This window comes from Scylla paramamosain, chromosome 2 (genome assembly GCF_035594125.1).
Source record: "Scylla paramamosain isolate STU-SP2022 chromosome 2, ASM3559412v1, whole genome shotgun sequence".
NCBI lineage: Eukaryota > Metazoa > Arthropoda > Malacostraca > Decapoda > Portunidae > Scylla > Scylla paramamosain.
This window is the reverse complement of record NC_087152.1, coordinates 2,652,897-2,667,500: the sequence shown is the minus strand read 5'-3', so window position 1 is coordinate 2,667,500 and position 14,604 is coordinate 2,652,897. Positions and strand designations below refer to the sequence as shown.

Genomic DNA, 14,604 nt, shown 5'->3' with positions numbered 1-14,604 from the left:
AGCCCGAGCAAAAGATTCGTGGAGAAAAGAAAAAAAAAAGCCACGTGAATGGAGAAACGAGAACTGAGAAAAAATTGCGAGTAAAACGAAGTAGACCGAACAATATATATATATATATATATATATATATATATATATATATATATATATATATATATATATATATATATATATATATGTGTGTGTGTGTGTGTGTGTGTGTGTGTGTGTGTGTGTGTGTGTGTGTGTGTGTGTGTGTGTGTGTGTGTGTGTGTGTGTGTGTGTGTGTGTGTGTGTGTGTGTGTGTGTGTGTGAGAGAGAGAGAGAGAGAGAGAGAGAGAGAGAGAGAGAGAGAGAGAGAGAGAGAGAGAGAGAGAGAGAGAGAGAGAGAGAGAGAGAGAGAGAGAGAGGCATAGAGAGGCACAAAGAGGTCAGGCAGGGAAGGTTTTCTACAGCTTCAAAGGGCCGGGGAGAGGCGGACCTGACGACGGAGTTTACATAACTAATAAGGGAAGTCTGCCACAGCGCTGCCCTTCCGATCATCGGCACAGCTCACGCCCTGGTGTGCGAGGCGAGGGGGAAAAATAGAAGTGATAAAGCGAAGGTGAACAACACGGTTTCAACTAGAAACGAAACAATTATTCGCAGGAGGGCATGATGCGCTGAGGGGCTGAAAAATGAGGTGAAATACAAGGGAAGCTGGGGATGAAATATGCAGGTAGTGAGGCAGGACGTGGTTCATCCCGTGACTACATTAACTCCCTGGGAACCAATATCTGAGGGTGGCTCGGCGAACACACACACACACACACACACACACACACACACACACACACTCAACCATAGGATACAAGCATGACATTATGGAAAGTGGGTTAAGTAAGCATAATAAGCCTACAATGAACAAAGCCGAGTGAGGAGGCGACGTAAGGACAGAGCTAACAGAGTGACAGCAGATGAAGAACAGGACGATTAAGCTTCCTTTGAAAATGAAAATGTTATTAAAATGGTCGTGCGTGGAGGTGTATCGTGGCTATGCTTTATTAAATGAGGGTAGCGAGAGACTGGGCACATACAGATGGTTACAGTTATACTAAAGAGAAAAAAAGGTAATTAATTAACCTGTTATTAAAATAGTCAAGTTCCGTGGTGTAAGGCAGTTAGTTCATTAAGTGAGAGTAGAGAAAATTAGATGAAAGCAAGTTGATGGTTACAGTCATACCAGAGAGAGAGAGAGAGAGAGAGAGAGAGAGAGAGAGAGAGAGAGAGAGAGAGAGAGAGAGAGAGAGAGAGAGAGAGAGAGAGAGAGAGAGAGAGAGAGAGAGAGATGAGAGGAGCAAAGCAGAGACGTGGCCGGCGCTAGAATGAACGGGGAAACGACTCTAGTCTGAGTTTAAAAAGCCAACAGGGCCCCGAAAAGAAGAGGGAACAGGGGTCGTTGTGGCAGGAAGGATGGGCGAAGACGTGAAGGAACGAGTGACAAATCTGAGGCGGACACGCTCGCCGCGATGACAAAGGCGGCGGGGAAACGAAAGGCCAAAACGGAGACCCACACAGAACACGCCTGCATTGAGAAAAATGTGTAAAAATATCGGGGAGAAGAAAGAAAGAAAGAAAAAAAACAAAAAAAAACTGAGGCTTCCTATACGAAACATCTGTAAAACTACTCCCACCCACACAGATAAACAACCCCGAAGAAGAAGAAGAAGAAGAAGAAGAAGAAGAAAAAGAAAAAAATAGATCAAAGTAACAAACAACAAAACGCCGAATCAGAGAGAGAGAGAGAGAGAGAGAGAGAGAGAGAGAGAGAGAGAGAGAGAGAGAGAGAGAGAGAGAGAGAGAGAGAGAGGACAAATGAATGAGAGGGTAAAGCTGACTTGGATGGCGGTGTATGAGGGCGGAGGCTGAAGTTCGTCCTATAGAGCCTCTTAAAACAAACAGTGCAGGGCTACGGGGGCGAGAGAGAGAGAGAGAGAGAGAGAGAGAGAGAGAGAGAGAGAGAGAGAGAGAGAGAGAGAGAGAGAGAGAGAGAGGGCCGGTAGTGATGGTGGTGGGGGAAAGACGAGGATGATACACAAGACTCCCCGTCAGTAGGGTCAAGAAGCAGCCAAGCGCGAGGCGGGGCGGAGGGGACGCGGGCAGTGCAGCAGACGAGAACACTTCCCCTCAGAAATCAGTGGAATGTTTGAGCGAGCCCCGGACCCAAAACATTCCCCTCTCCATACAGTGTGTCAATCACTCTCCTCGGCCTCAAAACACTGTACCGCTAACCCCTAACATTACTCTAACATATCCGTCTCCTGCTCCCACTCAATATTTTCAAGCCAGGTACCAAACTAAAGGGCGCTTTCTCTTTGCAATCAAGGAACTTTTTTTTCTTTTTTTCTTCTTGCCTTCTGCTACGTAGAACACATATATACGTACAGATGTATATAGTGATTCCGTGTTCTACAAAATATTTACGAAAAAACTACCTATCACTTTTTTTTTTTTTGTAGAACTTTAGCATGAAGCAGTTCACTATTAGATATATTATTTTTTATTGGATTTGTAGTCATAAAAAAAAATTCACTGTGCTTTTTGACAAACAACTGAAACACTTGCAAATTAAGTAATACTCCAGGTTGTCCTGTGATGGCTTTGGTATGCAGAATGTCAAGAAATGCATTAAACGAAGCACTTACTGTGATTGGCTCGCTAGTTACAACACAAGAGCAAATCTGATGGGTGGGGAGGTATTTACGAGCACGCCCAATGTTGGAAATATGCAATTAATTAAATTATAACGTATAGGAAGGTGCAATTCCAGATACTACAAACTCTATCAATAAAGAAGGCGAATAATTATGCTGATGCTGTTTTGATATTACTTTTCAGGCAGTTACCAAAGACCTCGAAAACCAAATCAATGAATACTTTTTAGTGATGAAAATTATGTCTTCAGTATGTCTCTTGCTGCCATGCAAAGACAATTTCATAAACGATACAGAACAAGGGACATTAATCATACTGCAGTTGTGTCACGTCTTGTCATGACCTGTGGGAGAAGGACAGGCAAAGCAACAGATAATCCCACAATGCCAACTCCCACACAGTAATGGAATTCAACTGCGTCAATGAAGTAATTTGTTGGTGATTAGCTGCTTCATCTCACCGAAACTTTAAATTCACGTTGCTTACTATATGCTTCATGGACTTCTCAGAGTACAAGGAACGAAGGCAATACAATGCTCTTGTAATTGATTTACTTGAATGGGACAACCGATCAAAGTTACAGGGAAGATTCAAAATGAGGGCCACACGAATCTTTGCAACTGTCCAACAAGGCGCCAGAGGAAGGGGATCTAACGAAATTGTTTACCTGCCTCGCATCACGCTACCCGTCAAGGGAACGTTAAAATTAAAGTGCAACAGCCACATGAATTACCTGGCGACAGCAGCGGCGTTATGTTCAGACGTGGTTTCAGCAGCAACAAACACGAGAATGTTGGAAAAACTGGCGAACTTCAATCGAATTGAAATTGTTCTTTTTAAATACTGAATTGAAGTGTATGTTATTCATTTGATGGTTTGACGTGAAACATTGCACGGGATGAAATAACACGTCAACTTGTTTAGTGTGTGAAACAAGTTCAGCAAAAAGTATCAGAAAAGGTACAATAATTTACAGCTTCAATAAAATTGTAAGAACGACGCTGACAACGACAACCGATGACATTTTGCTCCCATGAATTCATCAAAATGTGTTTGCTTTTCTCATGTGTTGTATTTTTTTTTTATTTTATCAAACTGAGCTTTCAATTCACCCCAAATATTCCTGGTTGAAAAAATAAATAAATAAATAAAAGCATGTAATTCAAATTTTGCGTCATGACGACTGCAAAGTTGAGCTTCGCGATGCTGAATATACAAGAGTAACTTCATTCTGGAAAAGTGTTGAGTCATTGCTAAGGCAAGCTTTGCTACCAGTCACTGCTGCTTCACAGTTTGCCTCAACACTGACTGGTGATCCATTTGGGACATGAGTTTATGTTCCAGTGTGAGTGGTCACCGCCCGATGCAACACGTACGAGTAAGTACAGTGTTACGCTGACGTGTCTGCTTTGAAGGATCCAAAACGACAAATATTTAAATGTATATAATGTTTCAGAGACCGTGGTCTGCTAGTAGGCGATGAACAGCGTCCACCACAGCTCCTCACAATGCAATAAATACTGTGCCGCAGTGGTTCAGTGTTAATGATGGTGCTGCGTGATGAAGATGATAATTATGATATGACACAAGATGACACCTCTGCTGGGCGTCTCTAGTAACGCTTCTCAAAACACTGAACAATAAGAAATCAACATGATCATAAACACTGTGGTATCCTCAAACTATTTAAATACGTGACAAATCCAGTTCGTGGTGAGCACAAAACATCCACCCTGGTGTCTGTGACCACAAGAATACTTTGGTTTTCGTGTGATGGACATAATTCGGTGACTTATTAGAGAATATAGGAGTCTGTTAGTATAACGCTGGTACTTCAAGGTCTAGCTGTGACTGTATTTACGACTTATTGGTCAGTGAAAGAAAGCACAAGAGTACAATTGCGCTGCTTCACACTACTTGACACTGGCCGGGCAGGATTCTCGGCAGGGTCGCGTCACCTTCCCTTGTTCTTGTGGCACGCATTTTTTCGTAGACTCTCCGGATCAAAAAGCTTTGGTAACTGGTTTGAACACTACGTCGTATGGATGTATTGCAGCTGCACACCTCAATTTGCTACGCTACAGTGTTACAAATGTTTCAGATTATCTACAAACGAATAACTGCCATTTGAAATTGTCACTCTGCTGGCTGAAAGTTACACTTCACTATTGCATTTGAAATTTCACAAACGTGTTCTGTCAGTTTTTTAAATGTGCCAGACAGTTCTGATTGTGCTTTTTGATGCAAGGGAGATGAGATTCCTTGCACTTGGATTAGATTTGTGACTGAATGATGTCTGTGATGTTCATTTGGACCCAATGTTGCTCACTCGTCATGAATGAGTATTTGTGTCACATTTTAATGTATGTTTCATCTTTGCCTTACCGCAGTTGTGACATAAACATTAGAAATTAAAATACATAGGGTAAAATTCTCCTTCTTTTGCAGTAAACAAATAAATCAAATGAACCGGATTCAAACAGCAATATTACCGAACTAAATTATGATTTGTTGTTATATCATACTGAATAGAACGAAATCAGCTGCCGAACACATGATAAAGACTGAATTGAACACTGATTCGCTTTGAAGAAGAGAAAATTACTGGACAAAGAGAGAACTTTACCAGGAATCAAGTCAAAGTTATAACTGATCCAGTGAAATAATCTAAACTCTTATGAAACGTGGAAAGTACTACGCTGGTGTACACGTCTCACTTCCACAACATGAACGTAATGTATCTTGCTCCTTGGCTTGTCTTGGAGCTGCACACACACACACACACACTCACACACACACACACACACACACACACACACACACACACACACACACAAACTTTGAAGGGACCTGACCTTGTGACATCTGACGCCGAGGAGAGGAAACTCGAGTCGCAAACCCATTATTTCTGAGGCACGCCGCCAAAATAAAGGAGCAAACGACGCATAACCAAAGGACGGGGACGGCGCGGCGGCTGTGGCGGCGGTACGGGTATTGACGGAGAGCCCCACGAAAGCTCAATAATAGCTCGCAATGCCGGGACGCAGAAGACATGCCTTGGAGGAAATAGAAGACATTCGTCGGTAACACAGCACCTGCAAGAAAAGATTACCCAGCCGCACATCCCCTCTGTCAGCAGCAGCAGCAGCAGGAGGAGGAGGAGGAGCAGTAGCAGCAGGAGAGGCGCTCTTTGTGACGCATATTCTCTCCCTCTCCTTCCTGCTTTACAAGTCAACGCTGCAGGAGTGGACAGACAGACAGACGGGTAGACAGGTAGCTGCAGCGTGGCCGAAGGGAGAGAAGGAGAAAGCAGTATATCGGAAGGGATGAGAGAGAATGAAAGAAGGAAGGAAAAGAAATAAAGAAGCTGTACAAAATAAAACCAATAACACGACGTTGGAGTAGGAGGAGGAGGAGGAAGAGGAGGAGGAGGAGGAGGAGGAGGAGGAGGAGGAGGAGGAGGAGGAGGAGGAGGAGGAGGAAAGAATGAATAGAAAGACGCATAGACAAAAAAAAAAACGAAAAAAAAAACGTAAAAAAGAAACTTATAAGCGTAGCTAGTGGAAGAAGAAGGAGGAGGAGGAGGAGGAGGAGGAGGAGGAGGAGGAGGAGGAGGAGGAGGAGGAGGAGGAGGAGGAGGAGGAGGAAAGAATGAAAAGAAAGACGCATAGAAAAAAAAAGTAAAAAAAAAAAAACTTATAAGCGTAGGTAGTGGAAGAAGATAAGGAGTGAAAGAGAGAGGGAGAGAAAACAAGAAGAAAAAAAGAAAATAAAGCAGGAAAGGAAAACAGGGGATAAGCAAAAGAGGATCACGTTAAAGGAAGAAGGTTACCAAAAGAAAAGAGAGAGAAAAAAAAAGCAAAGGGAAAAAGCGTAAGAGATTAAAACGCTGATGATAATATTGACACTAGGCAAAAGCCGCGCCGAGCACCACCCTGAGCCACCCAACACCCAGAGACACACCAAGGCCCAGAAATTACTGCGAAAACAAAATTAGGAGATAAATGGGAGGCTGGAGCGGTCTATGGGTCTGCTGAGGGGAAAGGAAGCAGTGGGTATAGGGAGAGGGAGGAGGGAACCGCAGGAAAGGAAGGGGAAGGGTAGGGTTGGTTGCAAGAGATACATACAATGGAAGGGGAAGGAAAGAGGGGAGGAGCACAACGGAAGAAAGAAGAGGGGAGACAGACAATGAAAGGAAAGGAAAGAGGGGAAAATTGAAAAAAAGACAGGAAGGAAAGGAGGAATGTAAAGAAAAGGAGTGAACGAGGAGAGAGAGAGAGAGAGAGAGAGAGAGAGAGAGAGAGAGAGAGAGAGAGAGAGAGAGAGAGAGAGAGAGAGAGAGAGAGAAGGCGCGAGAGAGAGAGATGTGCAAGGAAACGAGTGGAGAGAAAGAACGGGAAACAGCTGCGAATAAAGCAGGAACAAGAGGGTTAAGAATGAGAGGCGAAGTAAGGATAACGAATACATTACATACACAGAAGACGTAAAGAGGAAAGACGGGTAAAGATGAGAAACTTGAAGCAGAGAGGGAACGATGAACAAGAAAAACGAATTAAATGACAACGAACACAGGAGGAGGAGGAGGAGGAGGAGGAGGAGGAGGACAAAGGGAAGGGGGAAAGAACATCTGAGGGAGCTGAGAGGCCGTGCACTCCTCCTCCTCCTCCTCTTCTCTCCTCTTCCTTCTCCTTCTCCTTCCTTCTTCTTCCTCCTCCTCCTTCTCCTCCGCCTCCACGTTGGATTACCGTAAATTCCACAGGTAATAAAAGTCATACCAACGCGGACATTAGCGCTGCCTCCTAACTGCATTTTTTATGACGGGAATAATAATAAAGGAGTAAATATTCTCCATTATTAATGCTCTCCGTCGCCATTACGCATCACCTCCCACCATCTTATACAGTTTCCTCCTCTTGCCGACACCACCACCATCACCGCCACCACCGCCGCCACCACCAACGAGCAAGGATATAATTTTCTTGTTTCATTTTTCTCTTCGCTTCGTTTACTCCCTTTAAGTTTTTGTAACCGAACATTAACTAACCTTATCACCTCCAGCTGCACGAACACGAGCTAGCAAGGATATATAATTTTCGTATCTTTGTTTTCCCTCTCCATTTCCCTTACTTGTTGTGAGTTGGCCTCGCCTAACCTAACCTGACCTAACTTCACCTAAATAACTAACAACTTAACCTACTCTATCCGAACGAAATGTGACCGAATCTAAACTAGCTGAGGCTGACCTAACCTAACCTAACGTAACCTAACTTCACCAAACCCATCCAAAACTGACCTAACACAATCGAACCTACGTAACCAACCCAGATTCACCTTGACCTAACATATCAAGCTGAAAGTTACTGAAAGAATACTATAACACGAACGGTTAAATAGACGCACTGTACTTTCACTCTATAATGAACTACAGAGTGCAATGGACATGATACTGACAAGGCAAGTGAGTCAAAGATCAAGACCAAGAGGCACTGGCGTGAATTCTCCCTCTACAGCACGTTGAGAAGAAGCAGAGAGATAGGTGACATTAGGAAGAAGAGGAAGAGGACGAGGACCAAGAGAAGGAGGAGGAGCTGCAAGGGGGACACTGGTAAGAGGAGTGAGTAGGTGGAGGGTGGGAGAGGTGAGGTGGTGTAGGGAGGGAATGAGAGGAGCGGAAAACCCAAGCGGATGGGGAAGAGGAGTGGAAGGAGATAACGTTCTGAGGAAAAGATCAGTGCGAGGGGAGAGGAGAGGGGAGCGGCCACAGGCGGAAGATAAATACTAGTGACAGGCAACCGACCAATAAGGGTGAAAGAGGAGTAAAAAAAAAAAAAAGAGAGAGAGAGAGAGAGAGAGAGAGAGAGAGAGAGAGAGAGAGAGAGAGAGAGAGAGAGAGAGAATAGGGAGCATCAACAAGGCCAAAGGGAGGGGGGAGATGCAGCCGCCGAGTACATAAACAGTATCAACATACACTACATTATTAATTAAGTTTAGAAGGAGGGAGGGGGAAAAAGGGAAGGCGGAGGCTGAAGCAAAGTTAACAAATTACGAACGGCAAGACACATCACATTCATTATGCAGGTCGTGTCTCCTCCCTGTGGCCACCTCTCTCTCTCTCTCTCTCTCTCTCTCTCTCTCTCTCTCTCTCTCTCTCTCTCTCTCTCTCTCTCTGCTGGTGCTTGTTCTTTCCCCCTTTGTGTTCCTTTGTGACGTAACACCTGCGCCACAACACGACAATGACACACTGCTACATCACGTATTATTTATGGACTGTTTGGCTTCATTAATTTCATGAGTTAAGTAGGTGGACAGGATTTTCATTTCTTTCTCCCTGTCTGCCTCTTCTGGCGGGATGTGCGGCGGCCATAATTTAGGATCTCGCTGGGGAGAGAGAGAGAGAGAGAGAGAGAGAGAGAGAGAGAGAGAGAGAGAGAGAGAGAGAGAGAGAGAGAGAGAGAGAGAGAGAGAGAGAGAGAGAGAGAGAGAGAGAGAGGGGAAAAAACTACCGCTTCTTCTTATTATTTACATATTTAAGAAAAACTGCAATTAACTTTAATGTGGCATAACGAACTTTCCTGCATAAATTGCTACACTAAGTTAAAAAAAAAGTGCACTGAATATTGTAATGAGAGAGAGAGAGAGAGAGAGAGAGAGAGAGAGAGAGAGAGAGAGAGAGAGAGAGAGAGAGAGAGAGAGAGAGAGAGAGATACGCGCTGGCCTGGTCTTCTGAGCCTCCTTCCTTTTGTGTGTGTGTGTGTGTATGTGTGTGTGTGTGTGTGTGTATGCACTACACTGTACCTACATTCGCATCATAACAGGGGGAACATTCAAAAGCTAAGTAAGAAACTGCAGGTGCTAATAGTTGAATAAATAAAGGGAAAGTTTACATTAGATATCTAAAGAGAGAGAGAGAGAGAGAGAGAGAGAGAGAGAGAGAGAGAGAGAGAGAGAGAGAGAGAGAGAGAGAGAGAGAGAGAGAGAGAGAGAATAACCACCAGCTTTACCCAGTGAATTCATTGATGCTGCTGCGACTGCTTACTTGAACAAAAAAAAAAAATAATAACTAAATAAATAAATAAGTAAACAAATAAATAAATGAAAAAAGAAGAAAACGCAGGTAAAACATTCTCATATTAATGTTTACTATTGACCGCCTGTATCAAACATCAAAGAGGTGTCAACACAAAACTCCAACTAAGCCGTTTCACAGACTAACGGCGCAGGGAGCATTTTGAGCAACAACTTAATAATTGGACGACGTTATTCCCATTCCCCATAAATATTTCTCTCGGTAATTACACGTTTTCACCTTAAATTTTCATGAGCTGTTTTCTTCTTTTGGAGTTCTATGCTTTTTACTTTCTTTGATGCACCCTGTACGGAACCTAATCTCTCTCTCTCTCTCTCTCTCTCTCTCTCTCTCTCTCTCTCTCTCTCTCTCTCTCTGTGTGTGTGTGTGTGTGTCAAAAAACCACATAAATATTTAACACAAGAACAAAAAGTAGATAAATATGATATAGACTAACGCTCTCTCTCTCTCTCTCTCTCTCTCTCTCTCTCTCTCTCTCTCTCTCTCTCTCTCTCTCTCTCTCTCTCTCTCTCTCTCTCTCTCCCTAAGCAACACATACGCCTCCTGTTGTCCTCACACGGTTCCACTCTGTCTGCTCACAAAGGATCCAGTTTAGCCTCACTGTCCCACCTCGGGAAAAAATAAACGAGAATATTACGGCCGCTTGTTGACCGAGAGGATTAAAGAGTGAGCCGAGACGGATGAGAGTCGAAGGTACCACCGCCACGCGAGGAGAGAAAAAGGTCACAAAGAGTCACTTGGATTTTTTCCTTCCCTTAAAAGAAAAGTAAATAAAATGAAGAGAGTGAGGAAGTGAGGGAGGGAGGGAGGGAGGGAGGGACGAGTGAGGTAGGTAGGTGATGGTGGAGGAGGGGAGGATGAAGGAGGAATGACGAGGTGGAAAAAAAAGTAGGAGTGGGAGGACGAAGAAGAGGAGGAGGAGAATAAATGAGTCAACTAATGTATGAGAGAGAGAGAGAGAGAGAGAGAGAGAGAGAGAGAGAGAGAGAGAGAGAGAGAGAGAGAGAGAGAGAGAGAGAGAGAGAGAGAGAGAGAGAGAGAGAGAGAGAGAATGAGCCGCAGCGTCAAGGGCAAATCCGGTGTGTGTGTGTGTGTGTGTGTGTGTGTGTGTGTGTGTGTGTGTGTGTGTGTGTGTGTGTGTGTGTGTGTGTGTGTGTGTGTGTGTGTGTGTGTGTGCGCAACTGCAACCGAAAGCCACACACTCAAAGTCAAAGTCACTCAACTAAACAGAACCTGAACCCTTGCAACAAACTCCCTCTGTTGGACACTGCACGCAACTACACAGGGCAGAGATGACTAAGACGGGAAGGACACACACACACACACACACACACACACACACACACACACACACAAGAAGGGATGGCTGGAATCACAGTCTCCACCACAACCATCCACTCCTACGGTAACGTCACTTCGAGCTTAGAGACCCATCGCCATTTTTCCTTCTTCATTTTTTTTTGTCCTTTTTTTTTCTCTCTCTCCTTCTACGGGATGAAAAATAACGAGGGGAAAGAAAAGTCACGTCAGGAAAGGTTCTTTTGAGTCTTTGTTCTGTGTATTTTTGAAGCGCTTCCGGAAGATTTATTTCCACTAATGAGTAAGAGGCTGACGACAAACATTCACAAGCCTCATTAAAAAGTTCGGAAATGAGGCGACTATGTTTATACCTTTTAAATAAGGGCACGAGGAGTTTGAAAATTATATCTATTAGTGAACGGTATTTAAGTTACCCAGTCTCAGTATTTGGGAGTGAGCGGATAAGACTGACAGGAGACGATAGGGAAGAGATGAAACGCAATGAACACTGGGATGCACTGGATGGATCTGATAAATGTAATGGATGAACAATAACGAAACAACGAGTCTCTGTATGAATCAAGACTGAACCAGATTCTTTTCCTACACTCTTAACAAAGAAACTTCACGAAAAGGGTAAACTTTGCGTCCTAAACAGCTTATACTAATTCTGGGTGTAAAAAAAAAATGAAAGACTGAGTGAGGAGAAGAATGACGGTCTCATGAACAAGTATACGCGTGAGTTTGCTGACTGATAGTGTAAAAGTGAGTGAAAATGACAGACTGTTGGTGCCGGTGTAGGGAATGACACTCACCTTCCTCATAAACACATATAAGACTGGCTGAAAGATTGAGAATGAGTTAGTGAGAGTGGGTGGAGAAGCACACGCAAGGTAAGACTCACCTGTCTCTCCCGTGGTGACGTAAGCCGGCTCAGAAGCAGGACCGCGACCAATTTTGTTGACGGCTAAGACCTGGAACTCGTAGTCAGTGAAGGGCGTCAGGTCTGTGGGGGAAGAGGAAGGAGGAGGCATCGTCAATACTGGAAGATTGTTGAAGGAAATATTAAACCCAACAGCGTACCAAAATACTAATGGAATGATACGTGTCAGCCAGTGATGAAAAAAAGCATGAACGAAAAAAGATAATTGAGTGATATACATCAACTGACGAAGAAAAGACATGGAAAAAATAATGAAAGTAATGAAATACTGTAAAAATAATGATAATGAGAGAGAGAGAGAGAGAGAGAGAGAGAGAGAGAGAGAGAGAGAGAGAGAGAGAGAGAGAGAGAGAGTAGTATGCTTCAATGCACAGAGACTTACAACATTAATGCATAATAATACATTAGAGAGCGCACGCATGTAGCCTACGAGAGGCGGGCAACGATAAGTACACACAACGTGAACCACCGCGAACATCGGTTCTTTTCTCTTCAACACTCACATTCACGGCTGTAATGAGCATTAGAGGCACAGCCCGGATGGTGATCATGCCACGCTCCACTCGCTCCGCTCATCCACGGGACGCTCTCATTATGCTGCCATTGTTGGAACAGATTTTCCTGCATTTTATCCATATTTTTCCACCGCGATTGGTATTCCTTTCCTGTGCCCGACACCAGTACCTCATAAGCCATAACCCGCTCAGCCTCCTTTAAATAATCCAATTTTAGCTACGAGGCATCAAAAGTACTAAGTTTGGACGTAAATATTTTCGAAATGAGATGCTTATTCAACCTTCTTTTTATATAATATTTTTATCGACAAAGTTCGGAGCATCGTCGTCTGCAAGAACTTTGAACTTGGCGGACAAACACAAACTTCTTTCCTCCACGGCCAAGTTTTGCATGTATTGCTAACCCACCACCTCCGAGGACGTGCCCGCGGTGCTCCGGCCTCAACGCCTCCACCGCGCTGTTACATTATTGCCGGTCCGCGGGGCCAGCCTGAAGGCTGCCGGCCGACGCTGACACAGAGACTTACATCCTTCCCATTGAAATAACTTTTTTTCCCAGGTTATATATATATATATATGTATGTATATATATATATATATATATATATATATATATATATATATATATATATATATATATATATATATATATATATATATATATTACACACACACACACACACACACACACACACACACACACACACACAGATATACGTACATATGCATACATATACATATGTGTATGGGAGGCGCACACAGAAGGGAAGTCATTTGCCTTGCCAATTCCTCTCCACGGCGTGCGCGTCACGTCTGGTATTATCAACTCGTTCCTGCATCCATATTGCACGCTTTCGCTGTTTCATCTCTTAATTGTACTGAATATATTTGCTTATACATACGAAACATATACCAAGTGAATATTTTAAAAACCTTCATTTATTTTTGCCCACATGCTCTGGTTCCCTGGGAGGGCTGGTCACTGCTCCCGGTTATTAGCTAACAGTGTTGGGTGAAACATTTCCAACTTTTTTTTTTTCAAAATGGCAGAAATATTATCATATTTTTGCAATATCTCTCTAACAGCTTAATGGACAGACGCAAACACTTTTTTAAGTAAAGTTCGACGCTCCGGCAGATGAGATATTTAATCAAGGAAATTGAAAAAGCTCATTTTATGCAACAGGTGCAAATGGTGCTTAAATAAAAGACTACAATTAGCCTTATTGGAGTGCTGGCGCGGCGTGAGCACGCAGCCTCGCTGAAGTCTGCCTCATGCCCAATGTTTACATGTATGCTGCAGTTTTACACAGTCGTGCGCACCCGCGCATTTTTTCATGTAATGTTTCCATTATTCCTGTTCATATTGCCAAACGGGTGGGCGTCCGCGAGGGTCCCGCAGCCCCTCGTCCCCGCGCCGTGGAGCGCTGCACGTGACGGAGGCAATGCTCTCTTCCACAATGAGACACATTTCCCTACGGGAATAATGGAAGCCATTTAGGCATGTAGTTTGCATCACACGTACTTCACCCTTAATACCCTGAATCTATTTTTACTTTGGAAATTAGTCACTGGTGTGAGCATCGGGCATTGGACTTATTAATCCAGAGGAGCTAAGACACCCAGTCCTACTGCATCAGCAGCATCATGGCTGATATTAATTATTTACTGCAGTAAAACATTAAAAACATTAACAATACATTGCTACTCTTTTGACAACTTCGTCATAGCAAAAGCTTGTGGTCACTTCCTGACTGGTGTGGCAGGGCCAGGCTGAAGAGGGAGGCGGTGGAGCGCTCACAGGAACGAGATAAGGTGAGGGTCGGAGACCTGGCGCTGGTGGTGTAGGGTGTGGCAAATATAAAGTGTTATCAAATGCCTCACCCAGGCAGTAATTCGTTTGAGTCCAGCAAAGTGTGCATTGTGACAGGCAGCCTCTTGGTGCCAGACACGCGAGGTGCTACTATCAGGAGTGAGCATTGAAAACGGTCCAGAGACGGTTAGCTCAGGAGGAGGAAGAGGAGGAGGAGGAGGAGGAGGAGGAGGAGGAGGAGACAAATGTGACAAAGATACAGAAAAAGCACCCT

At 43.9% G+C, this 14,604-nt stretch overlaps 1 protein-coding gene across 2 annotated transcripts in view; it reads right to left on the bottom strand.

Moving 5' to 3' along the window:
* Positions 1 to 14,604, bottom strand: part of LOC135108378 (tyrosine-protein phosphatase Lar-like) — a 238,105-nt gene that overhangs the window by 78,349 nt on the left and 145,152 nt on the right. For both annotated transcript variants that reach the window (XM_064019319.1, XM_064019336.1), the window contains exon 8: positions 11,964 to 12,065. In XM_064019319.1, coding sequence (XP_063875389.1) covers positions 11,964 to 12,065 — 102 coding nt within the window. The remainder of the gene's footprint in view (positions 1 to 11,963; positions 12,066 to 14,604) is intronic.